The 16,513-nt window shown below is 35.1% G+C and overlaps 1 protein-coding gene across 3 annotated transcripts in view; it reads right to left on the reverse strand.

The window, feature by feature from the left end:
* Positions 1-13,595: 13,595 nt before the first annotated feature.
* LOC118186860 (uncharacterized) overlaps positions 13,596-16,513 on the reverse strand; it is a 107,133-nt gene continuing 104,215 nt past the window's right edge. For all 3 annotated transcript variants that reach the window (XM_035357025.2, XM_085825625.1, XM_035357024.2), the window contains exon 2: positions 13,596-16,352. In XM_035357025.2, coding sequence (XP_035212916.2) covers positions 14,082-16,352 — 2,271 coding nt within the window. In that variant the 3' untranslated portion in view covers positions 13,596-14,081. The remainder of the gene's footprint in view (positions 16,353-16,513) is intronic.

Genomic DNA, 16,513 nt, shown 5'->3' on the forward strand with positions numbered 1-16,513 from the left:
TTACTGCCAAACTGAAAACTCCGTTGAAAGAACCACAAGAATTAACTATGGCACAAACCTGTTTCCTGATTTAACTTTAACGCTGATTATATTTAATATTATTGTTGTGGTTCTTAACAACCATAACGCATAGCTTTTACAATGCAAATATGTAAGGAATTACCTCCCCCCATGCGTGTGTATTGTTCCATGATATAATAACATATTGAAGAAGTGTTGATATTTTCTGTTTCAATTTATATATAGAAACTGTTAGGCTTTTCGAAGGGGGAAATGTACAGAATCAATTGGCCATCTTCTGAGACTCGAACCTTGGACTCTATAGCTGTTAGCTAGAAGTGTTCGACTCTTTACATCAGAAATCGAGGCCCACAACAGTGGGCTAATTCCTTAGAAGCATTTTGCCAGTCGGTTATCAATAATATTTCTCCTTTTATGAGGTATTTCTCCCTCCTTCTTAGTTAGCCTTCGTGGAGTAGCGGTCAGCATGCTCGGCGCGTATTCAAGAGGTCCGTGGTTAGAGTCCCGTTGAGGATATTGCTCATTTTTCGCATCTCCTTCTTCCAAAATACTGATGTCTCTACAGTTGTGCCCGAACTGAAAAAAGGTGGTGGATGATGATTCACCACCACCAGAATTTGGCGATTGGTTCCCTTAAATCCCAGTCGCCCTTTAAAAGAGGGGTATACAAAGTATTTCTCCCGCCTTCTTAGCATGCCTTCATGGTGTCGTGGTCTGCACGCTCGGCGCGTATTCGAGAGGTCCGTGGTTCTGGTCTCGGGGAGGGCATTGCTCATTATTCACGTCTTTTGCTTCCAAATACCTAATGTCTCTACACTTTTGCATTATAAATGTGCATTGTTAAATACACGAATCAGTTAACCATTTAAAAACTCAGTTTGTCTGGATTCATTTTGCACTTTCAATAACATTTACGAATAACATTTTGCAGCAAATTTTATTTTGCATAACAATTATCCTAAAGCACAGGTTTCTAACGGTCTGTAGTAAATCGATTTCAGAATTTCTGACACTACAACATCGTTAATTTCATGAAAATGGGAGACGAATCCTACTGCATATTACATATAGCGGATTGGTTTCAATCTGTTCGAGACGCAAACGATTTCGAGTCTAAGTGTCTCGAGTTTTTTTTTTTTTTTTTTTTTTGTGAAAAATGTTATTTTTGTGATACAAGTAATTTGAAATTTTCGTTGGTTGTACAAATATCACACAAGTGCCACCAGATTGCTAGCTAAATAAAGAATATTTTATTACTGAAAAAAGTTGCTCATCTTTATTTATTTGTATGATTTCAAACTTCTTCAAATGTGATTTTGAGTATATATATTCTTCAAATGGGCTTTTGTATATATATATATTCTTCAAATTATATTCAAACAATAATGTACTTTTTAAATAGTTTAATAATTTTCCTCCTATACCATTTCACTTTTGGGGGGAATAGCAGTGATCTAGAAATTTCAGAATCGAGTTCCTTGAATTTTCTATTTTAGCTTAGATTTAGGTCAAATGTAATGAAGAATAACTAATTTACAATAAAATTTTTTAAACTTAATTTATTTAAATTAATTACTGTGTTTGGAAATTTAAAGTTGACCTGAATCTGATATCAACAAGAAAGAATTTAATAACATTCCATAAAATTATTAGTGCACTGAAAGTTCAATATCTTGTCGCCGATTTTAACACCTAAAGCTCTCTTTTCTAAGCACACATTTTATCTCTTTCAGATTAATATTTAATACGTGATGTTTTAATTTTCAGTTATTTTTGTTATTCTTACCCGATTCAAATGCCTTATTGGCCTAGTCGGTAGGGCCCTATGATAATTAGAAGTATAATATTCATTGACTTTTATAAGATGTGCATTTTCCGTTTGACCTCTTCCTTTCCAAAATGATCACTCCCTCCAGCTTGTTGTCATGTTTGATTTTCATCGCAAATGTTTCTTCGTAATTTTTTTTTAATTAATTTCGTAAACTATATACTTATGTATTAGATATATTTTAGCTAAAATATTATTTTTATATTTATGCTTTTATGTACCTTCTAGTTCTTCCGTCAGCCGTCACTAGAACGTAAACTAGGTTGTAAAGTAATTAGTTTTTTTTTTTTTTTTTTTTTTTTTTTAAAGCAAGAGACTAGCACCTCTCCAATACGCGCCGAGTGTGCTACCGTTACACCACGAAGACATCCTGGAAAAAGAGAGAAAATACCTTATTTACTTCTCCTTTTAATAAGGCGAGTGAGGATTGGAGGGACCTAGTCGCCATATCCTGGTGGTGACCCCATCACCTTTTGGTTCGGGTGCCACTGTAGAGTGATTATATTATTGTGAAGCAGAAGGCGTAAAAATGGGCAGTGTCCTCTCCAGGTCCTGAACCTGGAACTCCGGAATACGCACCGAGTGTGCTACCGTTACATCACGATGGTATGCTGGAAGGAGGGAGAAAATACCTTATAAAGTTTATTTTAAATAGCAAGGTATTTTGTAGTTTAGGGCAGTGTTGTAGCAATCCGTTAATATTTAGCCTGAGGCATGCACATAACAGACCTGTGTATTTGGTGAATGAATTTTTAAGTGAATATTTTTGTTTTGTTTCTTACGGGCTCCGCCATTAGGTACTACACGTAAAGGAAGGAATGTTCCGTCGAGAACATTTTAAAGGAAACTGGAGACTATCCAGCTTACACATAGGAAAAACCATGAAAATTCTGCCAGCCACTGCCTACCCAATTTTAAATTTGCTGCCTCTAAATTCTGCCACCTGGGGCGACCGCATCACTTTTACTGGCCCTGGTAAAGACCGAAATGTAGATAAAAGATCCTCTCAAGAATTTAGAAATGATTTAAAAAACTTGTGATATATGCAGATAAGCAGATCAAGATCAAAAACATGTCACAAAAGATTCTCAAAATAGTTATTTGGCAACGACTGCTGAACGTAGTAGACAGTTGACATCAGTCCAGTTTGCAAGGGAATTCAGATCAACTACAGGAATTCGAATATCCATACATACCGTCAGTGATAGGCAGCATGAAAGAGGCTGTATACAGGGAACCCCATGATGTGTGTCCCGTTAACACAAGCTGAGAAATCACTTGATTTTAGTGGTCCAGTGATAACCATGATTGGAGTACCATGGACTAGAGCTTAGTTCTGTAGTGATGAGTCTCGTTTTTGTTTGGAGAGTGATTCCAGATATGTTCCAATATGGAGAAAGCAAATGTAAGTAAAAAAAACCTGCAAACTTCTGTCAAAAGCTGAATCACGGCACGAAGAGGTATCATTTTGATTGCCGCTGTGACCTATACATTCTTACCAGTGTAACTGTAAATGATGAAATATATGGAGATGAGTTTCTTGCTTCTTACAAAAAGTTGTTTAGGAATGCAATCGGCAATAATATACTAATGTACTAATGCACTATAAGGCTCCTACCGATTCCGTTGCGCTAATGACCGATTACCTTGAGGCCGAAGGAATCCAGACACTGGAGTAAGTCTGCATACTTAACGTACAGAAATCTGATAGCACATGTATCGGAGATGAGCTACGACGCCGGCTTGCGTCACTGCACCCCTCACCTAGGACTCTTCAGAAGCTTCTGAAAGCATTTGTTGCGACAGAGACTCATGAACAATTTAATATACAGCATAGAAAATCACTGTAAAGCTTACTTTTCAGTCATGGATGAACACGCAGCTTGTGAATTTTTTATTTGTACCTCTAAAACATTGCAATACCAGCTTTCCCTACTCATTGTAATACCAGCTTTCTCTATTTTATATCGCAGTTTCTATGCTGTCATTTAATTTTTTTTTCCAGAAATACGCAATTTTAAATACTAAAGATGCATCACGCTTGACAAAAAAGTATTTTTTTTGCAAGTTCAATGTTCTCAGTTGCAAAATCAGTCGAATTACACGAGTTTCGATAATTCTTTTAATTTTTCTCACAGATGTACTTGAAAAAGTGGTGTTCAAGAACTTTGTTCTTTATAACTCTTTCACGACTTTTCCGATTTTTCGAGCAATCGATGCAATTCATATTCGTTTAATTAAGTCGTTTATAAAGATTCGATTAAATAAATACCTAATTACGGCTTTATAAGGGTTTGATTAAGCATATCAATCTATATCAAAATTCGCTAAATGAAGTCTATGCATGTTTGTGTGAGTTTGTATAACATAAAATTTGAATTTAAATTTGCTATAGCCTTTAAAGGCTCATCATTCTAAGAAGGTACTTATAATTATTATTCTTGAAAAGCATTTTCCAAAATTAATGAAAATCATATGATTCTTATACAAAGAAAGTGACGCCTATTCTTATATAATTACAAAACTGAAAACGAAATCTGTCATCCAATAATCTTCATGCCAATATTTTTTGTAATTAGCACTAATGAAAGGATACCCTCTACAGAGGAATAAATCAGTTTCACGTTTTTATAATTTATCTCTGTCTTGTGACAGGTAGATAATCCTTGTGTACTATGATATTATCAAATAAACTAAACTGCTTAGTTAATCTGTTTCTATATGAGAGAAAGCGCTAAAAAAAGAATAATCTCTCTTCTGATGCTATCTCTCATACAGTAAAAATACGCAATGTGTGCTTAAAAATTATTATATTGTGAGTATGCCTATCTTAACTTGTGCGATGCTTCATTTTTAATGCAATATTGACCTTTATTATTGTGGTCATTACATAAGTATTGAATTAATTACGCTGAAATTAATGAAGATCTGCACTAACCTTAATTCTTTGTTGGGCCACCAGCGGCCGAGTGATAAAGTCGCTGAAAACCGGTAGTTCGGTCCGAGGTTCGAGAGCCCACCAGCAGCCGAGCGGTAAAGTCGCTGAACACTGGTAGTTCGGTCCGAGGTTCGAATCCCGCGAACGGGATGGTTGCATGGGCGTTTTCGTGGTTTTCCCCATGTGTAACATGTATACGAGCCAGTTCTCCTTAGAACGTTCTCCACGAAGGCATCCCTCCCCTTAGGTGAAGTGTCTTTGCCGTAATTAAATAAACCAAACCGAACCAATTCGAGGTTCGAATCCCGCGAGGGAGCTGGCTGCATGGTTGTTTTCGTGTTTTCCCCCGTGTGTAACGTGTATACGAGCCACTTATAAATTCCTCCACGAAAGCATCCCTCCCCTTAGTTAGCTTTGCCGTAATTAGTTGATTTAGATAGCCTTCGAGGCTGTTTAATATTTTTGTATTTGTTCTGCGACGCTAACACATCGTCTGGGAAAATCGTCTGCGAGACTATCTGAGCAGTCGCAAAGTGTTACCATGGTTACCAGTTTTTTCGTTACCGTTGTTGTTAAAAATAAATAGGAAAATGGTTATTTTAAAAGACTGAAGTTGTGTTTAATTGCTTATTCGGACTACATATTTTATATAGAGGCTTTGCAGTAATTAAATGAACCAAAAAAATTAATTGTTATTAAAAAAATCTCTTTTGTTGTTACTTATCTCATTTGTCTGACAGTAACATCAGAACAAGCCCACGAAATTTATCGTGGCAAGGAGATCAAAAGTGCGCCTGTCGTTAGAAAGTGCCTTGAGCACCATACAGGTGACAATATGACTTTGCTCAGTTCCGTCCCCCCCCCAACTTTGACGTAGATGCAAACCCGGGGGGACGGGTTCGAGGGCCTCTCACCACTCTTCCCTTACCAACAACTTCTCGAATGGACTTTCGGCTCGCCGCCTATATAGAGTGTTCCCATGCCGGACAGATACTATACATTTACAATCATCTATGCCTTCTCCGGGATTGAACCCGTGCCCTTCGGTACGGCAGTCAGCGTAGCTAACCACTGTCCCAATGTTCGGCAAAAAAATTTCGAGCATCGAGCACTAATACCTTCGATACACTAAATAATGTTACATGAATATTAATGTCTGTTTCGTGCTAAAGTTGTTACTAATGTTGAATTAAATTTTCTTTAAGCTGCCAAAGAAAATGATAAACAATATGCATTTCTAAGAAATCAGCTACTGTGAAATTATTGCATATTATGTACTAAACTTTGGTCGAAAAAATGCTTTAATTGGCAAAAATTAAATTTTTTTAAGTCTCTTTTTTCTCATCAGTCTGCATAATCATGCATACAATTACTAGCCATCTCTGTAACGCTTCACCTACTGCAGAGCTTTCACTTAATATGATTCACCTTAGGTTCTGTGATATCCAGACCCAGAAAATAAAGGATTTTATTTGCAAAAGATCAATATGTATACGTAAGTAGACCGTACATATAACATCTACGTTGAATTGCTACATTGAAGCATTTATCCGCTTGAGTATATCGTTCAAAATAATTGGCATTAAATTCAAAGCATGCTCAAGAATGGAGATGTCTCGAAGTTGTCTTCACCTCCTTTGTTTTTCGTAGAGTTCAGAGGTTGTTCCGCTGTCTAGACTTTTCAACGTTCGAGGTATTATTTTTTATATAACAGCTTGGGAGATAGGAATTAAGGGCAAAATCTGGAATAATTCATTTCTGTTTCTGTTATGGCCGCTAACAAATAGCGTCAACAAAACCATATCATCATTGCATTAGTGAATGTAATTCCGTATGTTTCTCATTATACTCGCATTAGGAACTCGAAGAAAAACGGAAATTCGCATGCTCTTCATAACACTAATATATTATTTTCCGTTTGAATTATGTTTCACAGCAGTATTAAATTCTGGGAAATCTACATTCATAATATATTTCTGTATTAGTGGGTTAAAAACGGTTCAAAGGCTTTGTAAATTATTACATTAATGTACATTATTACTTTTACAAACTGTAGAATTTATTTGTATCAAACTAAAAAGTATGTCAGAGACATAAGATAACATTTTTTAAATAAAACAGAGAAATTCTGAAACAGTTTCGTGATGTAGACCAGTCATCTTCAAAAGGTGGTAAGGTCCGAGCCTACACCACGGAGTACCCAAAGTGATGCTTTGCGTAACTCCAAAGAAGTAGGCTCAGGGTCACTTGCGAGTATACGATCGTGTATTACGTTAGTCCGAGGCTCTGATTGGTCGCTGTGTCTGTTTCCATTAGCGTCTGAGGAGCTCTACTATTATATTATAAATTATTTAATATTTATTTAAAATTAATTAATTAATTATATTATATTATAGTGTATTATTATATTCTAATATATTGTATTTTTAGCTCAAAGGGGCAATTTGCCCAGAAATATTTATGGTTTGTCTCTCTCTCTCTCTCTCTATATATATATATATATTATACTTCAGTAATGCCTATATTTTCTGATGTAAAAACATTAAAATAAATATAGTAATTCATATCATATTACATCTTTGGTAAAAATTAGATTCAAAGTTCAACCGATCTTTGAATTTCTCGACAGTTAACTGCCCGCACATCCCTTGCAATTGCAAAATCGCATACTTTTCGTCTCCTTCAAACCATTAACTATTAATAGCTGCTGTTAACCGTAAATCTGACAGTTAAGTGAAAAGGAAAAAAACAGGTTTCGGTGACGGAAAGTTAGTGAAAATTAAAAATGACAAAGAAATACCGAACGAAAGAGAAAATTCTTGAATATTATTGTAAATTTAGGTAAATATTTATGCTTATTTAATTGCACTTTTTAGCCCACAAGTACTTTTTTAGTCTCAAAACAGGATTTTGCTTCAGTGCGTTGTTTTGCTTTTCATTCGAGTCTGTTGCCATTCGGAGAAATATAAGATATTATTTTTTCATATTTAATTTATCTATTATTATACTGTAGAGACATTAGGTATTTTTTAGAAGCCAGATTGATGAAAAATTAGCAACGCCCTCGCCGGGAATCGAACCATAGACCTCTGGAATACCGACCCAGCGTGCAGAATCACTACACCACAAAGGCACGCTAGGAAGGGGGAAGAAATACCTTATAATATTCAAAGCAATAGATGCATATCTTAAAAACACCATTTTTTAACATTTTAATACGATAGATTTAAATAAAAATGAATTTATTTCATAACGTATCTGATTAAAAACATTAATTATTTTATAGAACTGCATTATATATTTTTTTTCACTTTTTAAGTGCACAGAAAATATGTAATATTACCATTTTTGTGTAATGCATATTCATCTACTATAGTATAAAACGTTTCGCTATTTCGCGTGACCTATCTCCATAGATAATCCCTACTAATAAACCATATTTAACTTTAAAAGAGCCCTTTTGGGGACAATCGTTAAAATCTGAACCCTTTCAGAATTTTCGTCTTTTTTTCTTTAATACATTTTTGTAACATATGCTTTTCTTTTCTATGTTTATTTAGCCCATTTTCTGTAATAATTTTATACTTTTTACTCAATATTTTTGTTTAATCGAATACATGGGCACTTAACATGTTTGTATATGTTTATTTTATGCATCACACTGTAGGTGTTTTATTGTTTATTTAAGTCGATTGACGTGTTGAACTGTAAAGATAGTTCAAACAGAAACTCGTACCTGATCTTGAATTATTGTTACCAAGTTGGTGACATTTGCCAATTTCATCAATTTGGCGATATTCTGGAAGCCCTTAGAAAGGTATTTTCTATTTCTATAGGAATGATTTCTCTCAAGGCTCCCATAAATACCTACGAATGCTTTGTTAATTAACATCTTTCTTGGTGATTACAGATGCTTTGGATTTTGCTCTGAGAAAAGTGCTATGTGTTAAGGAGAGTTTACCTTATCTCCGTGTTTCTCAGTGTTTATATCTATTTACTTTGCTGTAAGAGCCGAAAACGAAATGAAAGGTTATATCAGTATAGATGATACAGAAAACTAAAAGGAATGATAAAAAAAATCCAAGTATGCTATTTTTCGATAAATTTCGAAATATTTCGTTACATAGTGATAACTGTTACCATCCCTTTCAGAATTTTTGCCTGTATTTTTATAAAAAAAAGGGGGTTAGAAATGAGTTACATTTAATTTAAATATTATTAAAAGATAAAATATTATTTGTAATAAAAATAGCTAAATACATAATTTTTACAACTGCATTTACTTCTTACTGCTGATAATGTCAAATAATGCCCTAAAACAACAGGGTTCTCAACCGGTGGTACGCATACTACTGGTGGTACGCAAGAGAAAAATAAGTGGTATGCAAAAGAAAAAGTATTTTTAACTATTAAATTCAAAAATCTCGTAAAGAAAAATTAAAATTGATAAAAATTTTCTGTAATAGAACTCGGGCGGAAGATTTCAAAAATAATACACTTCTTAACTTTTGTCTGAACCGAAACATAACTTTAAAGGCATTTCAAATAAAGCTATTAAATTTTTATTGCTTTTTTGCACAACCTATTTGTGTGAACAAGGTTTTTCTTCCATGTTATATTTAAAAATTAAATGCAGAACAAAATTAAAAGTGGATCCTAATTTACGGTTAAAACTACCTGAAATAAGACCAGTCATAAAGAAACTGATCTCTCGCAAACAGGCCCAAATTTCACACTAAATTTTAGAATTAAAGTATTATAACTTAAATTTTGATAATAAAAATGGTAACTCATTTTTAATCTAAAATATATTTTATGCATACTTAATACAAATAGCCAATAGGTTGTGCAAATGGCAAAATAAATTAATTTTTAATATTTCTATTGAGAAATTGAAAAATAATCATTGTAAAATGTAGCAGTGGTACTTAAGTTTGTAGGAATTCCTCACTGTGTAGTTCTAAGTTACTGTTGGAATTGAAGAATTTTAAGAACTGATAAGCGAATAATCGTTCGAGTTCGTGTGACAGGAAACAACAAGATAGAAGGGTAAACTAACCCTTTAATATTCCAACTAAAGTTTAACAAAACTGCGTCTTGGAGTATATAATAAAGCCGACACTTGGGCTTGAACTTAAGAGACTAAGAATTAACTAAACTAATCTTAACTAAAGAGATATAGCCGAAGCTATCAAGATTTTAACAGAGGTGGCCCCTTAACGTTAATAAACTGCGAAGCTATCAAGGGCCTAAAGTACGGCAGAGCCTGATAATAGCTTACGAGAGAGTAGCCTAAAAAGGGCGGACGCGTGCAGACAGAATACCTGGTATCTCTCTCTCTAAGACCGAAGAACTTCGCGGTTAAATACCGCTCTTCCTCATTATGTATTCAGACGTGATTCTAAAACTAAATTCTGGGCGGAAGTAGTCAGTTGAAGTTAAGAATTGATAGGAAAGGATGTTTAACTCAAAATTTAACTGTTAATAAAATTAACATAATACTTACAAGTTTTTCAGTTTTTATTTAGATGATACGCGTTAGTCGAAAGGTTGAGTACCTCTGCTCTAAAACATTCAAATCGTATTTATCGTATACACATAAAATTTTGTGCCACTTAAAAAAAAAAAAAAAAAAAAAAAAAAAGCGGAATTTGATGGATATGTGAGAACGTTATCATTCATCAAACGAACCGAACTGACACTACTAAAAATGCATCCTAAACTTGAACTGTAGTCAAGAGATATAATGCCAACTACGCACTTCAGTTTTATTTGCATCAAAAACAGGCAAACCACCAACGAAAGGCCGATACAAAAAATTCAGAAGTAACCACTGCATCCAATAATTAATGAACGTAATTTCTTCTTTACCAAAACCTAAAATATTTACTTTTGCTTCAATGCATTTATTATTTAGTTAATATCTTAAAATACATTTTATGGTACATATAACCTTAGTTCTAACATGCGTTTGTTATTAGGTTTTTGAGAATGTCCCTGGGAGAATTGCAATTTTTACCTCCAAGCCTGGTCATGATATTTGCCTGTGAAAAAGTGTGTCATGACGAATGCATGTGTGATAGATGTCTTATAAAATGTGAGTACTTTATCTGGAAATAATTTAATTGCACTTGTAAAAGTGTAAAGCAGTGTTTCAGAATGAGGTGTGTCACGAAATTTCCGAATTTAAACGGACATTAAAAATTTTGCTCCCATTTTTGACTTATATGAACTAATTAATTTCTGACTTATATGAACAAATTATTATGTTTATATGAACAAATATTTTGAGCTCTAAAAATGATACAAATCTAATTTAATATAATGCAGTTGTTGGAATTTTGTAAAGTCACCTCATGGCAAACTTTGTGGAACGCACCAAGCACAGATTCCAATTAATAAATGAAGAGGTGCTCCATATTACAGCTGTCAGTCGAATGGTTTGGGTTCATTAAATAGTTTGTAATAAATTTGATTTTGTTAAATATAGTCGATAGTTTGGATGCTGTTATGTCAACTATAAGACCAATTCATTGCAAACTCGATGGAACTTGCCAAGCACAGACCTCAGATTCATAAGTTTGTCTTAACACAGACGTTAGTAAAATGGTATGGTTTCGTCGAAATTTTGGATCATAGAATGGCTTGGGTGTTGATCTGTCAACAATATGACTGTAAGTGATTTATGTTATTCAATTTTTAAGACTTGAACCGTTAGCCTTCACTAGGATGCAAAAGGGATGAGTGAGTATTTTAGGGGAGGGTTTCGAAAGTTATAGCGATACGGTTTTCGGCAGCGATGATTACAAATTCCTTTTCTTCCTCCTAGCTCTATCTGTTAATATTCCGGCTATCGTCATTTTGCTAGACGATGTGCCATTAAAGATTTTAACCAGCTTAGTTAGGCCAAATTTGTGTAATCTCCGGTTAAGATACATTTAAACTGTAAACTCAACTTTATGTCATCTTACTACCTACAAGTTTCGGAATTGTGTTTGTGCGAAAAAATACAGCTTAGGATTAAAGCTTCTTTATATGGACTAATTTACGATACGAATAACTTTGAATTCTCAACCTCGACATTCTGCAAGTCCTCCCAACATTAAAATTTACTTTAAGGAGTCTATAAACAGTCAGCTAACAGTTTTAACAGCTTATCTTTCTTCGGTAGATGCATTAGCTAAGTTTTGCATTAGCGAACTAGAAGAATTAGCGAAATGTTTTCTCCAATAGCAAAGGAAATTTTCATCTTCTCCATGAAAAAATCCAAATTAAAATTTCTCTTGGTTATATATGAAAACACACGCAGGGAATGAAGGATATGAAGACGCCGAGTCCCTTGCTAAAGGTGCAGCTACTGCTTTTGATTTAGAAGATATAAACTTAAAATGGCTTGAGTCATACCTAAAAGAAGAAGCACACAAAAAAGTAAATCAAATCTGGTGGAACTATAGGAATTCCCAACGTAGGAGAACGTATGAACTAATTGACGTAATAAACGGAGTTTTTTCAGTAACCCCTGTTAAGGAAGTTCATATCTGGACATGACCCTTCCGCGCTTATTACTACGAGAAAAATAGCTCTTCCTTAGACAAAGGCAAAGGTGGAGGTTTCCGTCGAAAGAGGATCTTCAGAACACTACCTCTTCTCATGCCCATTAACACAAGTACATCACAGCGTTAGAGAAACTACAAACGAACTCGAGTTTCGAAGATACAAATAATCTAAAATTTTATCACAAAGTTAACAATATTGAGAAATACGTTTCGGAACAAGGGCAAGATATTTGTGAGTAATAACTGTTACGAAAAAGTCTTTCTATTAGTTGTAGAGTCTTTAGGTTATTTTGAAGCAGACGACGGGAAAAATGTGCAATGCCCTTGTCGGAACTCGAACCCTGAGCCTCTCGAATACGCGTATAGTATGCTTCCAGTTAAACAAAGGAATCATGCGGAAAGGAGGGATAAACACCTTATAATCTATATCACCATATGATAAAGTCCTGGTGTCCCGTATGCTTATTCCTGTCCTGTTTGTTTGAACTGCCAATATTTAGCTATCTTGTCCACGCATCCATTGGTGAAGCATCTACATGTTGTAAGAGTAGCAGAAATGAAGATGCCGGGAATGACAAGGTCTACTTATTCTAATGAGATATTGGTTAATAAACGAGACATTAGAGTTCGTATGATTGGATATTTAAAAAAAATTATGTCCTGGTATCAGTTCAATCATACATTTGACAGTGGAAAAGTAAATGTTACTACAAAAACATGTACAAAAACATGTTCAAGACACATTTTGATATACATGTTTCTTCAAAGGGAACAGTTTCTTGCTGCTTTTAAAATGCTGTACTTAAAAACTTGGAGATTAGCGCCTAGGAATTAGATGCTCATTGGAGTCTGTGAAGAGCATACTCAAACTGAAAGCTCATCTTAAATGTTTAGGTAAGTCTGAATTATATAGATTTTTGCCTTTAGCCAAGAATGACTTATAGTTAATTTGTATTGTTTAAAAGAATTGTATATTCAGATAGGAAGCTATATATGAACATATACTGGACGATGAAATTTTGGTAAAATAATGTTAAGATAAATTATTTTAATAAAATGCGTTGAGTTCTTAATACTATATCAAATGTCATTGTTATTACTCCACTATGTTAACTTTTAACATTTGAGGAACGGAAGTTATATATACAGGTGCACTTTAATAAAGTATATCTTCAGATTTAGGGGTTGCGTGACTGCAAGAAAACATTTAGTTGAACACAGGAAGAAAAACAGAACATCAAAAACAGGAGAATATATTGCTGAAAACAATTTTTATTTTATTTTACGTATAAAATAGTTATAAAAATTATTAATTAATATATACAATATTCCGCTCTATAAAAGTACGGTTTTCATAATGAAAAAGAAGGAACGCTTTCTAACCTCAGTTTCAAAGAAGTATTTGTGAAAAGTTCACAGAACCGAAGAAAGAAGCTACGAAAGTGATTTTATTTATCGAGCAATAACTTCTACGACTTATCAAAATTGCTCTTTTAACCTGCAAACTACTATAAATAATATTTTATGGAAATGAAATCACATTTTTCGAGAAATATGACTCATTTGGAAGATTCTTCCTTACATCGCACCTATATCTGTATCGAAGGCGCACATAGATATTAACACAAACGGATCAGTACCGCTGAGTTACTGTATTTGGCGTTATGTGCATAGTTGTGAGACCAAATTGTTACTGTTCATCACAGATAAACATATTCCTGTTTCCTGCAGGAAAAATTCATGGCTGTGAAAATGGATCTTTATTATGGACGCTTACGACATACCTCTTATCTCGTAGTTTAATTACTTTCATTCCTGAAGTACCATCATTGCTTTGGCCAGTCATTTTTTGGAATACATCTAAAGGAAATTTGACAGGTTGAGTTATATAGTAAAATCTTACTGTTTGATTTTTACCGTCAATCAACATCGTTGTTTCAATCACTTTGACGGATTCTGAACTCTCGATATTCACAGTCTCTGATTTTTTAGATGTAAAAGAAGATCCTTCCTGTAAAGGCTCTAATCGGCGCCTTGGTGATTCTGTAGCTTTTCTCATATCAATTTCATTTGTATCAATGCTCAAAGTGGAAGATCTTTGTGAAGTAGTTTCTTCAGCTGGTGTTGGCGTAGATTGGCTTGTAGTAGAAGCAAAAGTGGACGTGCTACTTGTCGTAGACATTGTCACTGTAGTTTTCGGTACCATTATTGTCGTAGTAGTTGTAGGTTTAGGAGTCGTAGTTGTTGTTGTCGTTGTAGGTTTAGGAGTCGTAGTTGTTGTTGTTGTCGTCGTAGTAGGTCTAACAGTCGTCGTCGTCGTAGTAGGTCTAACAGTCGTCGTCGTCGTAGTAGTAGTAGTTGTTCTCGGAGTAGTAGACAAAGTTGTTGATGCAGTTGTGGGCTGGGTGGTAGAAGATGTAGCGATAGAAGACATTTCATCCTTTCGGGCAGCAATTCCGTCACTTTCACGCTCTCGTTCAGAGCTGCTTCTAAATGTAGTTCTTCTGCTTGTAGTGCTAGCTGTTGTTATGTCGCCCTGTCTTTCTATAGGCGTAGTAGCTGTAGTTGACCCCTGAGTGAAGGCGACTGAAAAACCTGGATTTCTGGCATTTAGTCGAGCTCTTGTTCGTGGTCGAGTGGTCGTTGTAGTTGTAGTCGTCGTTGTGGTGGTACGAGCAGTCGTAGTAGTCGGTCTTCGAGTAGTTGTGGGTCTTGTTGGGGGAGGTTCAGTAAAAATTATTGGCTTAGTTTTGATTTTGAATGTCGGTTCGTAATGACTACGATGTGGGTTCAAATGACTATGGCCCTGACTGAGATCGTAAGTGTACTCATGAGGAGGAGCATGGTGCTCTATTGCACGATGTTCTACAGGATAATGTTTTGCTGCTGCATATTCAACTGGATAATGGGGGTCTGCAGGATAATGATGTTCTACAGGATAATGCTCTACGACATGTCTGTTATATGATGGTGGTGTTTCAGGATCAGAAAAGGCATCTGGTGGAGGGAAAGGTTCTAAATCGTGTTCATCATCATGATGTTTCTTTTCAAGAGGATCTTTTGCGTTACTTGTTATAACAATTTTTGGGTTAATGTGGAATCTAAATTTTACGGGAGGAAGTCTTAAATGCTTATCTACTATTTTGAGATCTGGACTTGGCTGATTATAGCTAAGTTGAAATCTTTTCGGTTTGGGTAGTTTAATAATATGATGTTCTATCTCAGGGGGATGATGATGATATTCGACATGCTCATGTGGCTCATGATGATGGCCATCATTTGTATGGATTTCTATCGCGGTTCCGTGGTGTTCTTCGACTACCGCTGGCTGTTGAGGCACATGGGTATATTCAACTTGATGTGGCACAGCATCATGAGGATATTCAGCTGCAGGCTGCTGATATTCAACAATTGTTTCTGGTGGTTGTTGGTAATCTACAACAGTAGCTGGGTGATGATGTTGTTGATGATATTCTGCTGGGGGATAAGGATGTCTGTTATGATCTTGATAGTAGTGTGTAGGAGGTGGATGATGAGGATTACGTGCATCAGCTGGATATCCTTGAGTTTCCGTGTCGTTTGTATCGGGACGTCTTTGCCCAAAACCTTGTTGTTGCCCATAAACAGGCTGCGGTCCATCATATCCTGGAGGAGTTGGATAAGGAGATGCTTGCTGAATGGGATAATATCCTTGGCGATGAGGAGGTCTTACAGGACCTTGAGGAGGTCTTACATGACCCTGAGGATGTCTTACAGGCCTTGCAGTATTGGCATAATGATGATTTGGCGGAGGAGGCGGTCTTGAACTGACCGTTTGGCTAGCAGATCCGAACATCTGCCGGAAAGGATCTGGGTCATTCTTATACTGTTGCTGGTTTGACTGACTGTGTCCATCATTCGCTAAACCGAAAAACTGTCGGCTCATGTCATCCAGAAAATCTGATTTAGTGGGCGTCGAAATTGTGCATATTATGAACAAGAACACAGTGAAGAAGCGACATATTTTTCCCTGCAAATAAAATAAGAAATATTAATTTTAAATATGCATGAGAACATAATTTTGTTTTTAAAGTTTTTAAGGATTTCTATTTATAAAGCGAGAAAAAAGATTTTGCTTTAAATTTAATTATAACTATCACTGAAAATACAGAATGAAAATTAATTTAAAGT

The sequence above is a fragment of the Stegodyphus dumicola genome, chromosome 10 (genome assembly GCF_044657685.1).
Source record: "Stegodyphus dumicola isolate Sdum_Otavi_A_Nest chromosome 10, ASM4465768v1".
In the NCBI taxonomy this organism is placed as follows: domain Eukaryota; kingdom Metazoa; phylum Arthropoda; class Arachnida; order Araneae; family Eresidae; genus Stegodyphus; species Stegodyphus dumicola.